The 15,889-nt window shown below is 28.9% G+C and overlaps 2 protein-coding genes across 2 annotated transcripts in view; one reads left to right on the top strand and one right to left on the bottom strand.

Annotated features, from left to right (window-relative positions):
• Window positions 1-10,527, bottom strand: part of LOC119682634 (serine-rich adhesin for platelets-like) — a 78,629-nt gene extending 68,102 nt beyond the window's left edge. The window contains exon 1 of the mRNA XM_038096120.1: window positions 10,416-10,527. Within this exon, the coding sequence (XP_037952048.1) occupies window positions 10,416-10,527 (112 nt within the window). The remainder of the gene's footprint in view (window positions 1-10,415) is intronic.
• LOC119685464 (sex determination protein fruitless-like) overlaps window positions 1-15,889 on the top strand; it is a 421,971-nt gene that overhangs the window by 277,057 nt on the left and 129,025 nt on the right. The gene's annotated exons all lie outside the window — the stretch shown is intronic.

Raw genomic sequence — 15,889 nt, 5'->3', positions numbered from 1 at the left:
TTAGAATAGAAATATACGGGGTACTAGCTTCCAACGGAGCAGAGCACTTCGACCAGATTGATCTTTTGTGCTGCAACTGACCCTAACCGAACAGAAAACATTCCGCCTTTCGAATGAAAGCCAGAATGTCGTTCGTTGAGGACCTCCTAATGTTAGAAGGAGAGAGCAGCTCTCCTCCCAGTGACCTCCTCCTTGGCCAGACCAAGGCTGGGCAGTCACAGAGAATGTGACTGGTAGTCTCGTCTGCTTCTAAGCAGAGTCGACACTTCATCTCTTCGAACAGACCTATTTTTAACTGTACAACTACACTTATTTTCATTACCATTTTATCTTGACTTAGATACTTTTTAAATAATATTACTAAATAATTATTTCATATATACGAAATTAATTCTAATACCGGATATCTTTCTAATCTTCATAAAAAATCGCAAAAATAGTAAAAACAACACGCACAAATAATATAAAAAATTAAACTAAAAAAAACAGGAAAAATTTTTTATTAAAAACTGCACACTTTTATATCTAACCTATTAGTTGAAAGAAAATCTCAGACCATCTTTCAAAAGTTCATATATTTTTTATTTTTTTTGCTAAAATTAGGGTGCAGCTTTGCCGGAACATTTCTATAAATCTCTGCAACAAACCGCAGCAGCACAAAAATAGCAAAAAGAACAATTGGCAATAGTCTGGCATATGAGGCAAGTAAATGCCACGAATAGGCATAGTTTGTGGCTTTTATTTATATTCACAGTTCACAGTTTTTTCTGTACATTTTTTGCACTACTTTTTGACTTTGAGCACTAAATGGCGCCATCTGCTGGCGCATTTATTAAGCATAAATTTAAATAAAAAAAACTGAATTAAAGGCGTTTAAAGAATAAAAAAAGTTCATATTCTTTGCAAATAAAATTAAGGGCAGCACATGGCAAATGCGTTCAGAATCAACAAGATTGTTGAGTAAAATTGAAGAGCCCCTGGTAAATCCGTTAAGGGTAACGAATTGTTTATAGTTGATATGGAATTAATATAACTTCTGGATTTTATTGTCTATGATTTCATATTTATGAAGCACAATATACGTCGATTGTTGCTGATTTGATTTTTCTATTGCTGCTGTTATTTAATGTGCGAGCACGTTTTATGAGCACTGCTGCAGCAGCAATGATTTTATTGTACCTCGACTCACTCTTGTGAATTTATTGTAGTTTGTGACAAATCACTGAAAATTTTATTAGTACTAAATCACGTTTACTTGGAATTTCTATAAAAAATTTAACAGATTTTTAGCTGTAAAGGGAATAAACAAATACGTGAATATATATAGCCAATTTACTATATACATAAATAAATATTTATACTACTATATATATGTACAGCATAAAGTTGCGCTTTTATGGACAATTGTAACTAAGTTCTGAATTTATACTCTTCTGAAAAAGTATATTTTTATGGCACCTCATAGCCTAACCTTAAGCGCGTTTAAATTAAAGACTTTATTGGAAATATTCCAGCAATTCTTCTTATTCTTTGTACACATTTTTTCGGAACTCACTACCGGATATTATAACTGCTTTAAATAACATTATCGAAGAGATTCCGTTTCATAAGATATATTAGAAATTATTATATCTATAATACTATTACCTCTCTGGTGGATTTAAACTATACTCTAAATCCTAAATTCATAGTCATCATTGTTTTGCTAAGGCACGATTATGATTCATAACTGTATCTAACTCATTTGCTTAAAGTAATCTAATATATAGGAAAACCTATGGACAACATAATGCAATAACAGAAGCAAAGAGTTGTATGTTGAATATTTATTGTACTATAAGACTGATGGAAGTCAGAAAACCTAGTTACATGTCTACTATCCACTTACTAGGGGTATAGAATAAAAAGACAAACAAGCAGAAGATGGATTGTTGATCAATGAGTTATGGAGAGTAGGCAATAGCAACTGGAAGAAAAAGTTGAAAATCAACAAGAAAGGGATGTTATCATGCGATAGGTGTGGGATCTAGGACTGTTACGCTACGAAAGGAAAAACAAATTTATTGAAAATCCTATAGTTTGCAGCCGTTCAATACGAGGAAAGGCATTCATGTTTTTCAAAAGCCGTGTTCCTTAACTACCGCATTGTTCGGGGTTATCTATACATCTTTATCTTTACATTTCTCTGAAAACTGTTTCTCTCTGCTCTACATGGAGCAGTTTCTCATGTTAAATAATATTTTATTTATAATTATGGAGACAATAGTTTCAGCTTGCGTGGCCTATTCTCTGCTAATTGATTTAAAAGTCTACAATTCATTCTAAAACTAATTAATTCTGTTTTTAAGTATGCAGTTATCACAGGTTATGACATTTATACAATGGATTGACATAACTAGGATATGTAACTGATACCCCATTTTATACATTTCCACATAATATTATATTTATATAATAACACTGGTTATATCCATAATACAAACAAGATACGTTTCTCAATATACACAATATTCATCAGAGTCGGTTCGCTTAATGACTTTAGTGTTTTAGTGTGGTTTACAGTTTTTAATGGGTCATCCTACCTACTTATTAGCCTACACTCCTCACCATTAAATGTTCCTAACCCAAAATAACTTATTCCAATGAAATTTTATATGTTAATTAAGAACGTCTATAATATGTAATTATTAAAATTAATGGCTTTATGTGCGTTCAGTTTTGTGTGAGTTGCAGTTTTATTTACTGGAAAACCAAATGTGAAACTTGTCTATGTTTTTGTATTCATTACTGCATAAATTTTTGCTTAAGTAGCAAATTTTCGTAGTTTCTACATTTGTGGCTCTTTACGCACAATTTCATTTAATTTATTTTATCTTAGATTCGAATGCAGACAGAAAGATGTTGGCCACGTCCACACTACTACCGACTGACTCACTTTAATGAATGCAAAATGACACACTACGTCTATGGAAGGAAGCACTGAAAGTAGCTCAAAGAAACAAAAACTGCCCTCCGTATTCCAAATTAATTGACCTTTCGTTTGCCGTCTAGTTGAACTCTGCAATTAGTCGCAGCTCTAATAACGAGCGTGTTAAATAATTTAATTAAACTTCCGTTTTATGTATACCACCGATGGCTAAAGCATAATTTCCATATTTAAATAATTGAATTTTTGCAATAAAATTTAATGACTTCATTTTCTGTTATTTTTAGTTCAATTAAAGCGAAATCTGTGTTAAATTATTCAGTGTTTTTCATATTATTTTAGAGATGATATCATACCAGTTCTAAGACTATTTGAAAGTATCTTAGATAAACATAATTCAGTTAAGCTGATATTAATGTTTCTAGTTAGTCAAGTTGGACACAAAAAACCATTTTATGTTTAAAATTTTCCGTATATACTTCATTTTGCTATAAATACTCTTTACTTAAAATCTTAATTATGATAAAATCAAATTGTTTAAAATATGAAAAATATAATACGTTTTGAATAAAAATATTCCGATCCGATCAAGTAATACATAAAGGATAGAATCCTGAAACAATTTACGAAAACAGACAGGCTTTCCAACATCGCGTTATCGAATCTTAAAATGGTTACAGGCTCCTCGGAAGGTATATAGATGTAAGGTCAGTTATTGCTTAGTCTGATGAAGTGATAAACAATAATCCAGTCAAGGCATAGAGAGGGGTTATGAAAAAACCTCGCAGTTAGTAGAGAGTAAAAGTGTTTAAGAGCATTAACTCGACTAACCTCAACATAGTAGTTCATAAAATTAATTAATATGAAATAATTATTCAAACGCCACCTATGACAAAATGACAAATATTATAAATATAAGAACTATCAAATGTGAAATCTGTTGAATCACAGTTTTTCCTGAACAGTTTCTTTTCAAGAATTACTTAAGCAGCCATTGAGTAACCTAAAAACTTCCTTGTGCGACTAACCCAAACAAGACACTTCCATCAACTGACGAATCAACAAAAACTATTGAAGATGTCATTTCTCATATTTTATGCTACTTAAAAGCATGTTTTTTTCGCAGCCTGAATTGACACAAAAATTTTTTTGAAAAAACAAACATTTAAATTATAAAAACAAATATGTAAACATTAAAAAAAGATATTCCACAAAAACTAAAAATTCGAGGAGTGTACGTAGCAATCTGTAAAGCAAACGAACTACAAAGGAAATTGACTTTAAAATTGTTTGGATTTATTTTTATACAAAAAGGCATAAATTAAGGAAACGAAAAAAAAAACAAAAAATAAATTCTTTATAATATGAATATAACAAAAAGGTAAACATCATGAGAATTGGAGGGTAAACATATGCTGAGTAGTGTGATGTTTTGAGATACTTGTAGGTGTAAAGAAACTAACTAATGAGAAACACAAAAGAGTAGGCTTTGAGAGCTGGAATAGTGTGGAATGTATTGAAACTATTTATTAGAAAAATTGTACTCATTTTTTTCTTAGAGACATATTTAAGATGATTTTATTTTAAATGGATTCAAGAAAAGCTAATTATTAAAATAACTATAATAATTGGATTGAATAAACAAGACTGCATCAAAACAAACTTTGACTGTAAGTCTATATAAGGTGTAAACTACCATTTAGTCTTATTGTTTAAGAGTAGGAGTTAACGACTTAGCATTGATTGCGGACTTTAGTTTAGTACAAATGAAACTATAGTTATAATTTAGTTATCATAATTTTTTTGATATCACATATACAGCAATTATGGATTGTAATATATTTACATTTGGATCTAATGCTAGGTTTACACTTTGTACTTAACTCAATAAGCATCCATATAGATATATACTATAAAGGTTCGATAAGCCTAAATGTAAACATAATATTAGAGTATAGGTTTCAAAATCTATACACAATGCTACAGTGTGAAGGAATAATTGAATTAAGGATTTGTTATGCTGTGATCAGATGTAAACTTATATATGGCATTAGTGTTCAAATCTCTGATCTAGACCTTTTGTTCTTCTACATGAGAAAAATAATTAACAATTTTTATTTTTTCTTTTTAAAAATTGTAAACAAAATACTTAATATAGTTATTTTGTTTTAAATTACTAGCTGTTCGTAATATTATAAATTCTCCCGATGAAAGCAAAGGCGAATTTACCGAAACATGTGTAGAGGTACTTACGTTGCTGTTAGTAGATACTTATATACAAAGTCTAATATTTTCTATGTTTAGTACTGACAAAGCCTAACTTAATTTAAAAAATAATCTATTGTGATACCTTGGATAGATATAGCTCGTACAGCAGACTTAAAGGATTATTAAAAAAAGTAAGTAGAACATTGAATTAATCGGCATATAGCTATTAGTTATAAAAGCGTGACCTTCTCATGAAAGTGAAAAGGAACCAACACAATAAATTTATGAACTTAGCTACTTTAAAGGGTTCCGAGAATTTTAAATATTCTTCTTTAAAGATGGACACCGAATATAAGGTTAATTAAAGTTCCTTTTTTTTTTGCAAACCCAAAACTTTAATAAAGTTACTAATGGGGAATATGAAGTCTTATGTTATATACATGAAGCCTATAAGCATGGATACCAACGTAGTACCATAATGTTGGCTCCGTTTTACTTCAAGCAGTTGTTTGTTGTGTTTTTTATGCAATTATGTCCAAATAAGTCTTGTGTTCTGATAGAAATCTTTTTATACTGCGATTATCTTCGCTATATCCACGTATGTGCTTTTAATTACTCATTTAGCTGTGTTGAGAGGAGGATAATAATCATTCAGAAAATAATTTTAAACAATAGCGTGAAATGAAAAAGGTGTTATAACCACTAAAATAATAATAGTAATAGTATAGTGACATTAAAAATGAAACTATAGGTTTCTCAGTGTTGTAAAACAGTAAAAAAAGAAGTAAACCGTAATAATAAAAAAAGATGACGAAACAGTAGTATAAAATTACTTTTAATTTTATTAAAAATCAAGTAAATTAATAAATTTATTAATAAAATAAATTTAATAAAAATATTTTGAAATTGAAATTATTATTAACCTGCCTACTAGATACACCCTTTACTATTATAATAAAAGATGAAGTTTCGAAGTTTATATATAATGAATATAAGAGTACAAAGTTGTCAAAAACACTTAAAAAAATTCTTCACAATTTTCAAAAAATCAAAAAAAAAAACATAAAATTTAGGGAAGGAAGTGCGTTCAAATTTAGAATATTTCATAGCTATTTTTAAGGCGAGGGTGTAAAGCAACATTTTATTTCATTAGTGCTTCCGACTATAAACAATTGCACGTAGAACATGACATTTTCAAATTTTATGTGAAATTTTGAAAAAAAAAAATAATTTTAAATTCAACGCGAGTTACAAGGGCAACAACATTAAAGGAAACTTCAAAAATTTATTGAAAAATTGTAGTTGAGGCCGCAAATAGAGAAGTGCAGCATTTGTTGATGTTGTCGTTAGTTAGATGCATTTGCCATTGAGTAGTGATAATAAATACCAGCAGAATACGAATTACAAATGAACTGCATTTGCCTTAGCAAAATTAATGCAATGACTGCAATAATGATTGTTAACTGCAATATCTGTTCTTTTTGAGATGCAATATAAAGAATAAAATAATTCATTAAAAACAAACAGCGGGTTAAAGAGTCAAGGTATCTTGTACCTATATTTATGTTAGAGTATCTGTGTAGCTGTGCTAAAGAAAAGTGCATGTCATAGGAAATTTATTTTTATTATACTCAAAGCATTTTGTGGTTTTATCTATTCCCTGTTGTATTGCACCAAATATTTACACAGCACTTTTTTTGGATTTTTTCGGCAATGTGTCTGTGTCTTTCAGGCTGCCACCGAAATGGTGCATGTCGAACTTGTTGAATTTTATTTTGGAACAATTTAATACTGAAATAAAAATGTGATTGGTTTTGTATCTATTTTTGTGTGCAACAACTGTTTAATCGATTGATGTATATGCTGCCTGATTTCGTATCAAGATATTTTCAGCTGCCTGCAGAGTTCGTTAACATAAGCTGTCGATAGTTGGATAGCTGGATAGTGCAACGATATTGGGGGGCGGTTGGTTTCTGATATCTAATGATTTGCTGCAATTGTTTTAATTACGTTTAACATGTATATTGACGCTTCGGATTTAATAGCTTGCACGAAATACACTTTAGGCACTTAAAATGTTTACCCAATGTCAATGATTGACATTAAATAAATATTTATTACTGCGGTGTGGCACACGTACGCGGATAAATAAGCAAAATGCAGACATACTTTGTTGGTATGGCACATATCCAACAGTCTAATTGACTTTGTTATATGGGTTATTATAGATATACGTTCTTTAAACAAAAATAAATATGCATTAGCCCATAGTTCACTACAAAAAGTGCACTACCATTAGAATACAGAGTAAAATTCTTTATAATATAAACTAAATGCTTAATATCAAAAGTACATATTTCAAAAATTTCTAAACTAATTAAATTTATATAATACACTCAGATGTAGCTAATATATTATAAGCTTTTCTACATAAAATACCACAACTTTTAACTCATTTTAAGTTAATTTGTTTATTAACCCAGAAACACATTTCTCACCTCCGACCATTTCCGTTTCTTAGCCAACGCCTCAGGTAAACTTTTGAGGCTATTCCCATTAGCCTCAACTTCAGACAGCTTTTATATCTCAACAGAGATTAAAAATGTAATAACAATAAATAAAAGTATAAATATTTTCTTAATTTAATTTTAATCCCATTTTGATTATTCGTTTCAAAGTTCTATATTTCAAAAATCTTTTGAAAGTATACACACGTTTATCTAAAAATAAATCTATTTTGAAGTTTTTTTTTAAGATTTGAAATCATTTTTCATAACACAATTTAAAGTTTTCATAACGAAAATAAAGTTTTTTGTTTTTATATCTGCCCCAAGACATTTACGCAATTTTTTCCAGCATTTTAACATTTTTTTTGCTTATCTGTTGTCTTATCTTCACCTCGTTGAAGTTAACAATAAATAAACTTTACAACCTACATCAAGTATAGATACAATTTTGTAATATTGCTGATGCTCTATTTTTTCTATTTTTTATGTAACAAAGATAAAAACTACATACGAATAGATACATGTGCGAGTATGTAACTAAGAAATAAAAGTAAAATCTATGCTGCCATGTTTGAGGCAAAGAAATGAATGTTGGTTTAATAACACATAACTATCTTTACATAGTTCAGTAATAAATTTTAATGCTGTGATGAAGGGATTAATGTATTGATTATATACCTATCTATTTTAATATCAAAAATATCTTATAATAAAAAATCACTCAGTTGAACTTTTCGCTTACTTCAAAGGCTATTATTTAGAAAACGGAAGGCATAAGGTCTAAATATTTAAATTATTTAACTTTTATGACTGGACAATCAATTTGAGTATAATTTTCTGAAGAATTATTTAGCAAATAATTTAAAGAGAAACGTTCAGGAAATTATACTTCATATTATAATATACTAGTATTCACACTCACATAAAATAAAAATTAAATTTTATCACTTCTTTTAAAATGTTCAGTAAATTTTACTAAATAAATAAATTATTGGTTTTATGAAATTAAAATATCAAATAAAAGTGATATTTAAAGAAGTAGTTACAAGATGACACAAATCAGTGACTAGGGTTAGCACAATTGATCAATAGAGTCACGATGAGTAGTATATCCTTCACAATAATTATAATAGACAGCATCCATTGTAACATTTAACAACTGTATGGTACAAATACAGTTGTTAAATGCTATAAAGCACACTCCGCTAAGTTCAATAAACAGTCCTGGCAATCTGATATAACTGTTAGATCATCGTTTGTTTGGTATATACGCAACTAGATTTGGTGTCTCCAGTGTAAACTTCTATGGTAACTATCCAAATGACAATATGGGAAAAACATATGGGCTCTCCCCAGAAAAAGAATTAATTTTTCAAAAGTTTAGTATTGTGAGCAATTGACAAAATTGAACATAGTCGAGTTGACAAAATCTAATAGTTTTTCATTACAAGCAAAAAGTTTATTATTTTTAAATATAGAAAATTATGATTTTATATCATATTGGATCCCAAGCATATGTAAGTCCCAAGACTTTCTATGTTCCTGTATAATATTGGATCCCAAGCATATGTAAGTCCCAAGACATTCTATGTTTCGGATTGCCGTACAATAACTATAGTAAAAGCGAATCATATACCCAAAACATTATTTTATTTTTAGAAGTATATATATTAGGGTGCCATTAAGGTATATGGGCAATTTTTTTTTAATAGATCTATAACTTTTAGGAAGACAGTTGTTATGTAAAATTAAATATGTCGGAGATATAAACAATCAAAGATGAATTTTATGGAAAAAATCGTTATTTTCCAATCTTTGAGGCTCTTGGGGCACTATTTCCACTTATCCAATTAAACTAAAATTTTACACAGATTATTTTTTTAGTAAAATGAACCGATCTAGGGGGTGTCGCGGGCAATTTTCCGACTTTCGAAAATTAATGGCACCCTAATATATATACATTAACTTAAACATTAGATTATAAAAGAATAATCTATTATAGCTAAGGCGTTTTTTTTTTTGCAATGTTTTATCTATAGTTTATATTGTCAACATAAGCACTTCTATCCACTAATCCCCCATTTGGATACGCCACTGCAAGCTTGTACAATTTTGAACGAAAACCCTAAAGCTCGTCAAAAGTATTTATATTTTTACTAAATTTTAGATTTTTGATATCTTGAGTTTTTCTTACTCAATTTCAGTCTACATCTAAAACCGCTTTAAGGTGCAAATAATTTAATTCACTTAGAATTCTAGAAAAGTTTGCTAAAAATAAAAATACTTTAACAATTTAATAGACTTATATGAACTACACTTGAACAATAATTGTCTATTGTGCCATGCGGTACAATAGTTGCCATGTCGTCTTAGGTTGAGTCTCAATTCTACGAGTAAATTCATGGAGCTCAGTTTTTTACAAGAGCTACTTAAAGTGCTCAGCATGCCTTAAAGCTGCCTTTTGATTTGTACGTATTTATTTAACAATGATTTTGTATTTTTTCAGCTCATATTCTCATTTATCTTACGGCTGCCAAAACACTTAAGTCACCAGTATTTTTTTCTGCTTAAATTGAAGTGCCTATTAAGATAAAGATAAAATTCGAGAATGACTACAAAAAATTGCTGCCTACATAATAGCTAAAAAATATTAAATACTCGTACGTTAAGTGGACATTTTGTCACAAGGCATTGAAGAAAATCGCCTTCAGTTTTTTAACTGAAGTGTTTGAAAATTTCTAGGAACCGAGAACCTATAAATTTTACACACATACCAGTGGTAACTGCGTCACGTTTTATGCATATGAGATTTTCACTAGAGTTAATTGATGCTGGACGTGAAAAAGCACTTTCTGAGTACAATATATCATTATATTTTATATTCATTCTGTTCAGATAAGGATATTCGAAAAAGGTTTAAAATTGATATACTTTTAAAATTTTATATTTCAATATGGTATTAGGAAAACTTTTTTTAAATGATAACATGCTGGGGTTTTAATATAACTCACTGAACCTAATATTAAATTGTAAAATATATTCAATATATTAAATAATTTATTACAGAATTGTTTTCAATTTTTACAATAAAAAATAATTTTTTTTTTTTTTTTTTTTCAAAATATATGTAAGATTATTAATATTATTATTAAATAACAAATAAATTTATATACATTTATTTGAACAAGTTTATTAATTTTTTTTTAAAACGTATTTTTTAATAAAATATAAATTTTTATATTTTTATTTGACTTTTTTAATTTTCATTATTATTATTTTTTTATTTTTTTTACATATACTTTATTTATATATTTATATATCACGTCAAACCTATTTCGTTTAATTATTTATTTACATTATTTTATTGTAATTTCCTATATTATTTAAATTTTTAAAGTCGAAAGTGTTTTATGGAAGGCAAAGTAGAGAAAATATATATAAATATAATTTATTTTTTCCGTTTTCTATATATGGGTTGTTGCTTCTGTTGTACATAGTTTTTGCATTGACATTGTTGCTTTGTGTTTTCTTGTGCTGTATCATAAGAGATATTTTTGCCTCAACTTAACTTTTAATATGAATAAAAATAATAATAATAATACAAATAAATATGGTAGCAATTACAAATATAATACATTATATTAATGTAATAATTTGGAATTAAGTGAATAAAAGTGCCGTTCGTTTCGAAAACTTCAATGAAATACTTCTGTAGCTAGATAAATCGATTGTCTTTCATACATTTTGTTAAATATGTATTTTGTTTAATATTTGTTTTATTACAAACAGAAACATCAGCAACAAAGAAAGCCTAGTTTTAGTAACAACATTTTAAATATTTAAATTAATTACTATAACAAATATTTTTAAGTACATTAAGTTTCTAAAAAATTTGTTACAAAATAATGAAGATATTATTAAAAATCATATTAACTATTTTTAATCATGAGCAGAATGATAACTTGATTCAATTTATCTAGATCTATCATTCTAAGTTTTTGATGCTTACTTCTTGTGGATTAAACGAATCGATTTAATAAATTGAGGAAATTACTTGACTATATCATATTGTACCCTTACAAAATAAGTGCAAAATAGACCTATGTATATATTATATACATATTTGAATAAAAAGTCTTTAACAAAGTTAATTAAGAAACATTTGCTGTGCTGCGAGTGAAGTCTGACCAATGAAAATCAAAAGTCTTCTTTTTCATTTTAATTTTATTTAATTAATGTATTTGAAACTCTAGTAGAGCTATATAGTTAGACCTCACTATATTGCTTGTTTTTAATTAACTCAAATTCCAACCTTTCAGTTACTTTAATCATTCCTATCAATACTTTTCTTGTTAGCTTGTTTTGCAATATCGCTTACATGATTACTCATATTTGCTTAGCACTTACTTAATACCTTTTAATACTCTTAAAACAATTTACTTAGTCGTATTAGTATTAGCAGTTGTATTAAATTTCACAAGCACGTCGAGTTTAATTAAAATGTAAGACGCTAAGAAATATGGTAAGGGATCAGCTACTTAAGAGCTAAGAAAACTAATTAAACATTTATACTATCAATTCTAAACAATGTATACAATGTATGTATTAACTTTGTCTTATGTATCTTGTACTTTTTCTTTGTAAAAAATTTCACTTTCCTACAATGAAATTACATAAAGCAACAATAACAATTTTAAGAAGATACTAAAAAGTTAACATAGCAAACAGGAGTATATCAACTTGCATCCTGAGGGAATATAGCATAGAGTAAAATGCATTTTCCATTAACTTCTCAGCTGCATGACGGCATTTAAAAGTGAAATTCTTAAGTGTTTTACCAGAAAGGTAACAGTTTCTAGTCTTAGATGTGCAATATGATAGACGGATAAAAAATATTTATTACAAAAAAAAAAAGAAAAACAAAACATAAATATTATCTTGTCTTGGTATATTTGGTTGTATAATTTGTATTCCCATAATCACAGGACAACAATGCAAGTAAGTAAGGATATTTGAGTTTGATGGAATGACATGATAATAGCGAGAAACCATACTCAGAAGAATTTGAAATTAACATACCAAATATGAGAATAAATAGTTTCTGGTTAAAACGACATTGTTTCACTCTACACTTTTTTATTTTAATAACTTGGAATTTCGTGATTTGTGAATTTTAATAAATATTAAATAGTAATTAGTAATTTTAAGTGTTAGAAGAGAAGCTGTACGGGATACTCGTTCATAGACGAGCAGAGCACTGTTAATCTATTGTGCTTTTTTCAGACCCTAACAGAACTTAAGTAACCCTAATTGAATAGAAGTCACTCTGCCTTTCAAATGAAAACTAAAGTGTCAGTTGTTAAGATCGTTCTGACATAAAACGAAGATAGCAGATTATCGGCTTAGTATTCTCGTTTTGGTTCTGATAAAAACCGGGGACAAGTACAGCTAGAATCTAATGACAAGATTTAATTAATAATTCGAAATTTCATTTTTGTAATAAACCTAAGAAGATTTAACATAGGTACATAAAATATGGTTTTGTAATAAACCTAAGAAGATTTAACATAGGTACATAAAATATTATGTCCAATTTATTTCTACAATCAGTACATTATTACTACAAATTTATTTAATATGTAGCGATTATTTAAATTTTCATATTACAATATTTTCATGTTGTAAGTTTTATCATAACTAATGTTTTAATTATTTAGAACCAGCATTGGTTTGGTACATCTTAAGCTTCGTTATCTAATTTTGCTCTTTACCACAATAGCTTATCTCCAATATAAATATTTATAATAGGTTTTTTATGCAACTCCAGATGTGAGTTTTAATCCTTTTATAGCACAATAACGACAACTGCATTATTTCATTGCACAAAATGCATAACTTGTGATAATAAATGTCAGTTTAAACATTTTAATCCAATTCACGTACTCAGATTTCTACAAGATAATGTGCATTATAATTTATATACGTTGCGAGCACGCCATGACCCACCATATACGATTGTCTGCAATGCAATTAAAATCTTTATGACATATAAAAGCATTTTCCATTTATATTATCATTCAAGATTATGTTGCAAATAACTCCATTAATATAAGTCCAATGGAGTGACACCTTAACTACAGCTGTAGCTGTCGCTGTAGCTGTGGTTCTTCTAATGAAGTATCCATCCACATTCTACAACACATTCACATCCCTAACTGTGTATAAATATTTACACTTTTTCCTTTTATCTTCACCTTGTTTTTGTAGAGGTGAGGCAGAACCTTTGGTGCTTTAATGCTTGCTATGTTGATGGATTCTTTTGCTGTAATTTAATCTATTCTTTGCATTTTTATGAATTTACAAGCAAAGGACAAACTCCGCAGAAGGTACTACTAAGATACAATAAGAAAAAAAAGAAAATTGCATAAGAAGTGTAGACAAGACGATACCCAAGACATATGCGCTCCTCATGCTAAATAATAAATGCATTGTAAGGCTTCCTACGTGCATGACGACATCGTTAATGACAAACGAATCTGTTTGTATATTCACACATACCTATAAGTACACGCGGACAGATACTTCTTATCCTGTTTACTGAGCACTGGAACGTTTGTACCATTTGTGCGGTGCAATATGTTTATAAGGTTCGTATTTATTTTAGTAGTTCTTGGGTTGTTTTTGTTGCATTTTATGTGCGACAGGAAACCATAAAAATCGGAGCATAACTTTAAATTATTATTCCTTGGATTTCATTCACAAGAATTCAGGCACGAACTTATTTATTAAGGCAGCTATTGAAAGACAACAACAGCAATGAACAGCAGTAGCTTGAAAAGTGCTAAGGAACGCATTGTAACGCCACGCAGGATAATGCACAGCTAAATTGATTATGTCCTTTACCTTTGTGCACTTCCTTCCTTCCCTAGTGCGATGTTTTACTGCCTTGTACCTGCTACCGTTGCATGGGAATTTCGTACGGAATTATGGTTTTATGTTTGCTTTATGATTCTGTATTGTATCGAATTCGTTCCTCTCTATTATTTTGTTTATTAATAACTGAATTCTTTTTATCCTGGCATTTGTCACACTATCGCAAGGGTAAACTCCGTAGCCTGTCAAATGCACAACAGATACAACAACAACAATGCGTTGTACTTGTACAAATTTAAAAAAAATTTACCAACCGAACATTCCCAAAAAAAGTGTAATTAATGCTTTCGGCTAATTCCAAAATTTCCCAAAACTTGTACACATGTTTTTTAATTAATATTTGTTACAATGAGGAGAAGGGCGTTGTTGGTTTTAAATATTATTAAGGGCGTATAGGATTAATGTGTTTATAATTAAAATTTGATTCCCCATTTAAATATTAAACTTTCTTATAAGTTAGAGGTTTTAACTTAGAGTTACAGATTACAATCTAGTAACTTTTTGTTATAGGTCGTGTACGAGTTAGACTAAGTTGCGTTCTAAATGAGGGAAATTCTAAGTTGTGCCGATAATGTAGTGATGTGTCGATACGTGTTGATAAATGGCTAAATGTGTGTAGTGTAAAAAATCCCAAAAAATCTCCCATTTGGTTTAGCAATAGCTTAGCCTAACTCGCACACGTCCATAATAATCCACGGAATATTAAGCGGTTTCTACATACTTCTTTTGACTGTATTCGCGATTAATATTATTAATGAGCTGTAGTCTTAAGGTATTTGCAGGGAAAATGCTTAAGTCTTGTTTGTGGTAAAACATAGAATACCGATATATAATATAAACACCCAAGTGTTGTTTGTAGTTAAATATAGAATATTGATATGATATCTACGAAGACGAAATTGTTCACTTAATGGATTTTATGCAAATCTGGTATACCGACAGCAGAAATATTTGAGGTAGAAACATATAAACTACTACGGCCGCCGCATACTCGATTATTTTGAACAAGATTTTAACATCTCACATTTCTTTACTCTAATGCTATAGATTCTAGGAGTCAAGTATGTAGTGTTTCTCAGAAATTTAGGAAACCTACATAATGTAGAAATAAATCTAATTATTAGAGAAACGTTTATCTCTTTACTCTAATGCTATAGATTCTAGGAGTCAAGTATGTAGTGTTTCTCAGAAATTTAGGAAACCTACATAATGTAGAAATAAATCTAATTATTAGAGAAACGTTTATTGGAGTATAATATATTACGTTATATTATATTAAAAAACTAAAAATCTATAGCAAAGCGGATTCTTTAAG

This window comes from Teleopsis dalmanni, chromosome 2, assembly GCF_002237135.1.
Source record: "Teleopsis dalmanni isolate 2A chromosome 2, ASM223713v2, whole genome shotgun sequence".
In the NCBI taxonomy this organism is placed as follows: Eukaryota; Metazoa; Arthropoda; class Insecta; order Diptera; family Diopsidae; genus Teleopsis; species Teleopsis dalmanni.
This window is presented reverse-complemented; position numbering and strand designations above follow the sequence as displayed.